This window comes from Salarias fasciatus, chromosome 22, assembly GCF_902148845.1.
Source record: "Salarias fasciatus chromosome 22, fSalaFa1.1, whole genome shotgun sequence".
Lineage (NCBI taxonomy): Eukaryota > Metazoa > Chordata > Actinopteri > Blenniiformes > Blenniidae > Salarias > Salarias fasciatus.
The window spans coordinates 12694348-12701803 of NC_043765.1; the positions used below are offsets into that span (position 1 = coordinate 12694348).

The 7456-nt window shown below is 43.3% G+C and overlaps 1 protein-coding gene across 1 annotated transcript in view; it reads left to right on the forward strand.

The window, feature by feature from the left end:
• Positions 1–6585, forward strand: part of LOC115409775 (CUB and sushi domain-containing protein 1-like) — a 204277-nt gene extending 197692 nt beyond the window's left edge. Inside the window, 6 exon segments of the mRNA XM_030121052.1 lie at positions 917–982; positions 1315–1476; positions 2191–2303; positions 2954–3041; positions 5852–5984; positions 6373–6585. Of these exon segments, the coding sequence (XP_029976912.1) occupies positions 917–982; positions 1315–1476; positions 2191–2303; positions 2954–3041; positions 5852–5984; positions 6373–6532 (722 nt within the window). The 3' untranslated portion in view covers positions 6533–6585.
• Positions 6586–7456: the final 871 nt, after the last annotated feature.

Consider the following 7456-nt stretch of genomic DNA (forward strand, 5'->3'; position numbering starts at 1 on the left):
ATAGACTGCCATTAAGACACCCGCAAGCATTGACCTAAATACATATAGAGGGGGGGAAAAAATAGAGTAATCGACATACAATTATCTGGGGTAGAGGAATGCTAATGGGCGAAAGATAAAAGATGGAGCGGAGAGAGAGAGAGGGGTTTTCATGTGATGGATTCTGTGTCAGGATGTTGTTGAAATGTGATGGGGATTTTAAGACTCTGCCATTAGGAGTGGAAGTAAGAAAGAGACCTGGCCTTAGCACATACAGGATATTAACAGTGCCTGTGGGCGCCGTGATAGAAGGGCAGCTCAAAAGAATGGCAGCTAATAAAGCACCAGGCAGTGGGAGAGTCTGTGTGTGTGTGTGTGTGTGTGTGTGTGTGTGTGGTGTGTGTGTGTGTGTGTGTGTGTGTGTGTGGTGTGTGTGTGTGGTGTGTGTGTGTGTGTGGTGTGTGTGTGTGTCCTTTTGTGTCCGCATGCGTTTATGATATTTGTGCTCATAAACTACCATCAGTATACTTGTCTTTGTCCGCGGCTGTGAGCAAAGCCCTCCTCGGTCTGTTTACCTGTGGGGGTGTTATGTTTACTACTGCGATGTGGTCCTGCGGCTCTGCGACGAGCAGCGAGGCATAATTAAAGCGCTTCCATTGAAGCCGCGTCTCTGATTTAGCCGGAGACCCCCGGAAGGGACGCTCGGTCCAGAAGTCCTGTCGCAGTCAGCCTTCACTCAGGCCACCACCGAGGCTATTAGTCATGGAAAAGAAATGCTGATAGGGAGATCCTCCATCCTCCACTGCAGCTACCTCAGAGGTGTTGTGTTAAAAGTTATAAAAAAAACAACAAAAAAGCACCCTCCTTGAGGCAGGCTCCGTGTCTGTTTACAGGATGCTCGGTGTTTTCCTCTGCTAATTTTGTTTGTGCTTTCTAGCTGATAACCGGCCGAGCGGTAAAAGCCCAGTGGGGACGGTGCAGGAGCCACCCTCCAAACTACCAGGTAGGACACGTACTTCTTGAATTTAAATTCACCTTCAGAGCGAGACACACTCCAAGATGACTTTGATTTATTGGTATTTATCTCAATTACAGTATGTAACAGAATAAAGGACAAAGTCTCATCTACCGCTGTTATCTACAGTCTGCATCTGATAAAGTCCTTCTCTCATCTTTGTGCTTAAGTGTTGTGTAACACAGCAGCCGAGCTGCTGGTGCTTGTGTTTATTCCCGTCTGCACTTCACATTAAAATGACCCGCGACATCTTAATCTGATGTATTCAGGTTATTAGTCCTGTATTTCGCTCTCTGACCGTTTGTCATTTCGTCTTTCAGTCCCTGGTGGCGTGTTCGCCAAGAACTCCCTGTGGAGGGGCTCCTATGAGTACCTGGGAAAGAAACAGCCAGCCATGCTGAGCATCACTGCCTTTGATCCCTTGAGCAACCGGGTGAACGGGACGCTCATCGACCACAGTGGAGTGGAGCTCAAGCTTGCAGGTGAAGCCCATCGAGTCATTCCGAGAGGCGTTCATGTTTCAGCTGGTTTGATGCTGATCTCCCAGCATAAACTGGATTATACAGTAACTATTAATAATCACAGTGACATTTAGAAATTTTCAGAAGACTAATTATGATGTTTATTTGCTGACGACTTTCACACGTTTCCTTTATTCTGGTTCATAATAATGTTTTACAGGTTTCTTAATTCAAACAAATGTGCCTCAAACCAAAAATGAAAAATGGATTCTCCCCACGGCTATTTTCTGTCGAGTTTAAACTTTTATCCACCAGACTTTAATTTTTGTCCAGATAAAGATATGACTGAAAGCCTGCTGTTAAACTGGCTTACATATAGATTTATTCCAGTTGTATTAAGTTGATTTTAGATTTACCATGGATTTTTTATCAGATATACTTAAAAAAACGTGTATTTATTTATCTGCATATGTGTTTTTCATTAGTCTGCCAAAGAATAATAAATATGGAGAAAATCTGTTCAAATCAACAAAATATCCTTTAAAATAAATACCACTTAATAATACAATGGTGGCAAAGAGTTAGACTTGTTGATCACATGGAAAATATTCCTGCAATATTACAATTCATAACAGAATTATCATAACTCCAGGTTCATTTCTTTGGATTTTTTTCTTTCCTGCCCTGTAAGCTGTAATAACTGGATTTTTTTCCTCCATTTTTTTTTTCCCACAGGCACCTATAAGAGAGAGGAAGCCCAGCTGCTGCTCCAGGTTCACCAGATAAGAGGCCCCGTGGAGATCTTTGTCAACAAGTTCAAAATAGACAACTGGGCCTTGGATGGACATGTAAGTACACGTCCGGGGTCAGGAACCCCGACACGCTCCGTCTTTGTTCCCGCACAGGCGTTTCACGTGGCGCAGACATGTACACCTTTGTTGTTGAATATGCACGAGCACACACACGCACACTTACCTTGTCACTCTGGGGAGATGGAAGGCCCAGCAAGAGTTTTCTCTTTAATTAAAATGTCAGTTAAATCATGGCCTGGTAATCAGGATTCAGCAGACCCCCTTCACTCCTCACCCCACGAGAATTATCCCCCCCTCCTCAACCTCAGGCACCTCTAATGCACACACTCCCGATTTAATTAAAAAAAAGCGGGTCACAGTATATAGGGTGTATTTTAATGTGCATGTTTTCTCAGCATGAACCGTGCAAAAAATGTCTTGAACGTTCCTCCAGCTTAATGTGTGTGTGTGTGTGTGCGCAGCGTTTGAGTGTGTTTATGTTTGTGTTCTTGAGCTGAGAGCAAAAAAAAAGAAAAAAAAAAAAGACCCGTCATATTAAATGTCAGCCATAAGAGTGCCTCTCAGCTTTTTGACATGATATTTCATTTTCTGCGTGCACCAGCCGCTGACACTTTGATGATACGCTCCTTTGTAAAGCCTGGATGTGACACATAAAGTGTCTGTCTTCCATTCCCCTCTCTCCCTAGGTGTCCTACATCTCTTCATCCAACTCCTTTGTGTACCAGGGATTTGTCAGAGGAAAAGGCTTTGGCCAATTTGGTCTCCAGAGACTGGGTGAGTGAGCTGTCCACTCGGTCATAGAAACCTGTGGCCAAGTGGTCTCCTGGGAAATCCTCCCTATTTTTATTTTATTTCTCTCCTCCGCCTCCTGTCTGGTTTTCTTTCCCCGAAAAAAAAAAAAAAAAAGAAACTCACTTCTTGCATATAACGTCCTAAAGCTGAGCGGCTTTCTCAGCGCCGCTGGATTTGACATTCATTTACTTTTACAAATGCGAGCACATTTTCGGAGATGGCGGCTCTGAAGCAGCATGAAGAGGCAAACACACTTCACAAACGTGGTTAATAGTCAGAAAATGACACACACTCTCACACTGCACTCACACATTCACGCAAAAATCTCTCCTCCGGGATTTATATGCGCCGACGCCTGCGGAGTGTCTCAATCTCCGTGTTTTGATACAGTAAATATCATTAATTCTTGCCTGGATGTTGTCATTTCGGTTGCTTCAGTAACCGGCTGCGCTGTCAGAGGTACTGCACTTTTTTATTTATTTATTGCTATCTATACAGCGCGTTCATGTTTGTGACCTAGAAATGTAACCCACGTGATCCGGCTCGCTGTGATTACAGCCAGTTAGTGTGCAGCAAATCCTCGCAGCCTCGTTCCCGAGCTGTGAATCCCTGCTCCAGTCAAACTGTGCGTCACACAGACGTGACTCATACGCACGCACCGCTTTGTTTTCCTTTTTTCAAAAATGAGATTTACCTGAAAAAGAATGAAAGGACGAACACGCATGTGTACAAGAGATGTATCAAAGTGCTTCAGACAAGAAGTTTTTTTTTTTTACCATCTGAGTGAATCTCACAGAGTTTGAACCATATTATGTTAATTTATTTATTTACTGAATTGAACTGAATTTTATTTCTGGTGAGCAGGTGTCCAGCTTCCTGTTTTCATGTAGCATAACAACCATAGCCAAAAAAGAAATGATGCCGTTTATCTGCTGCGGATTGAAAATAAGATTTCATCTAAAATCTGCAAGTTTGATGGTTTTGCTCTAAAGCTTTTATTTTATTTTTTTGTAAAATCTTGTCCATTTAAAAAATTAATTATAAAGTCAGTAATGTAATGTCACTTTATTGTTAGATTACAGACCAGCATTTTAAAACAAACCATTTCTAAATGTGATAACTCCAGCCAATATTGTTAGAAGACATGAGAGGAGCTGCATTGCTTGGAAACAAAAGCATTTTATGAAGGTTTTGCTTTTGTAACTTGCTTATCAAATATAACTGTAATGTGTGGCAAAGTCTTCACTTTCAATAGGAAACATACTGAACAGCACTCTCTCTGAATTATGATAAAAAAATATATTAGCAGTTAATACATTATAATTACGTTGTTATAGACATAGTACGTTGTCATTTTCCCCCCAAAGATTTATAGCTTAAAAAAATTACCTTGAAGCTTTCTGCTGGACCCATATGAAGTTACTATAATGTTCATGGACAAAAATGTATCGCATTATCATAATGTGACTAAAGTGCTGTTGATTTGTGTTTATTGTTGGTGTTCGCCAAGAACATCACCGAGGGCAGGGTCGTGTACCGGGGGGGAATTTTCTGCCCTGAGTTACTCCCCCATGAGACTTTCGGTCACCAGCTGCACCATTTTTCTTCAGTAAACCTGGTTTTGCTGAGAGTTATCGTGTTAAAACTCCGAAGTACAAGTTTTCTAAGTTGGTCATGTTCGGCCATAACGTTTGGATTTTCTGCAGTCTAAAAAAATGAACCATGAGCCACAGTTGACCCGCAGGCCTTTTGCTTCTAATACTTTGTTTATAAACTTTTGCCATAGCGATATATTTTTACTGGAACTCCAGCGCTTTAGGTCTCAGGCTTTAACTCTCACATTTTGGCTGCCAAAACAAACTAAAAAGCAGACCGTATGGATTCAAAGACTGATCTGATATGAGCAGGTATTTGGAACTGAGTGTGAGGATACGCTGCGTTAACATAGATTAAGGGCGTGTGTGTGTGTGTGTGCGCTCACAGTAAAAGTGGCTGTGAAAATCTGCCGTAATGAAAAAGGTGCTTGAGCAGCAGGTGCAGCAGCCTCCCCTCCTCATCACCCTGCAACAACACACCGATGGAGCAAACAGCTCTTTTCTGCACCAGCATGTGCGTTTCGGAGGCGCTTTGATCCCACCTGAAAATCACCCAACTTCATTTGACGACATTTCACATTTTGTTTAAATCCAGTGCTTGTGTGCCGGTGTGTGTCGGTCGAGAGTGTGTGTCTGCTTGGGTTTGTGCAGCGGGGGGCTGATTGGCAAACACGGCAGAACCCACTAATTGAATCCCTGCTTGTTTGTCACTCGTCCTTTATTGGAGCTTTTTTTTTTGGCATTGTGCAGCAAACAGGTGGGCTGTCACTCCCCAACCGTCTCTGTCTCTCTCTCTCTCACACACACACACACACACACACACACACACACACACCTCGTAAATTAGAGAATGAATGTGAAATGAGTTAATAGCTGTCGGCCTTTGATGACAGTAATTAAGAGTCATTGTTAGGATAATGGAATTTGACATTCCCGTGGGGGATCTAAAATTAATGCAAAGGAAAAACTTTAAAAAAGTCAGTTTTGGCTCCTCGTCTGCTGTTTACTGATGGAGTCTTCTTGGTAGCCTACAGCCCGTAACGATCCATTTATTTCATTGTTATCATATTTGTTTGTTTAATTTCAGTCAGTGGAGATAAGAAGGCCGGTTCAAAGTTTGATTGTTTGACTTGTTTCTCCGCGTTTTGAAGTAATGCCGCAGCGATGACCTGATGTCTTGTTCATTCCTTCCTCCAGAGAGTTTAGATCCCAGCAGAGACAACCCCGGCTACAACTTTGCTTCCAACAGCAGTTCAGTGGCGGCAGCCATCCTAGTGCCTTTTATAGCCATGATCATTGCAGGCTTCGCTCTGTACCTCTACAAACACAGGTAAGGGTTACATCACCGCTCTATTTCACACCAACACTTCATCTGCAGGCAATAAAATGACACACACATCATTTGACACTGTGATATTTGCAGTTTCAAGTCTATTTTTACTCGATTCGCATCAGATAACTAGACTACTTTCTAAAAGGGAGTCTTAAATCCCCACTGAAAGATTTCGTATTCTTCCTCCAAACTACATCAACTTGTTATTGACTTTTCTTCAAACCACCAAGGTACATGTTGGGATCAATAGGAGAAAAGCATCGTCTGTGATAGAGTGGCGCAGCCTCCTCTGCTTAGGAAACTTAACAGCTTCATAGCAATGAGACTGATTGAAGGAGGGACTGAGGGACTGGAGGAATTATCGCGCTGATTCATCTCATTTCAGAAGAAGACCCAAAGTCCCCTTCAACGGTTACGTGGGCCACGAGAACACCAACGGCCGAGCCACGTTCGAGAACCCGATGTACGACCGCAACATCCAGCCCACCGACATCATCGCCAACGAGACGGAGTTCACAGTCAGCACAGTGTGCACAGCCGTATAGCAGCCGCTTCCTCCAGAGGTAGGAGCCGGACGCCGTCGGAGATTTACCGGGTTAGGAAATAGATGATATTTTCGCCGTGCGGTTAACTCGAGCTAATTGTACATCTGAGGGCAGGAAAACTGCCGACGCAGGGATTCAAGTTCAAGCTGAAACCTTCCAGCCTCCCCAAAGAATTTCCTACAAACAGAAAAATCTGATTGATTTTTTCCAGACCGCATTTCTTTTTGATCCAAGCGCTCTTATTAATAAACTTCATTTGGTTTGTCTGCTTTATTGAATCTAAATAGAATATGTAGGAACATGTTTTTCCCCACAAATGACAATATTGCATTAATGCTTCTCTCCTCTCTTTTCTTTCCATTCACATTCTTTGTGATTTTTTTCTCCTTTTTCCTTTCCAACCACCTTTTCCTGACCTCATCTTCTGGTAAATGATTTATTTTAATTCTCCATGCCCTTCTTTCGCCATACTGTCTCTTTCCTACACACCATCCATTGCTGCATCCCTGATTCGGTTAGGAGAGGAGAGTCGCTCGGCGTCACCGCCCGCCTGCCAGCAGAGGACATCCATACGTCCTTCCAGCAGAGGGCAAGACAAAGATTATTTTATTCCCTGAAATACCTTCAAGAAACATCTCCAGTGGCGAACACCCCCCGACGGGAGACCAGAGAAAAAAAGAAACCATGTGAAGACGACAGCAACTTTAACAAACGCCTACAACAACATGCTTTTTTTGGGGCGGGGGGGGGGGGGGGGGGGGGGGGGGGGGGACTTTACATGGTTTCTTGATGAATCTCCCACATTTTGAGGAAAAAGCCTCCGATGTGAGGGGAGCCGCTGAGAGCCAAGCTGCGAGGACTTCTCTCACCGCCCTCCGCCTAAACCCAAAGGGAATTTTACCGTCAACTTTCAGCTGAGAAAAA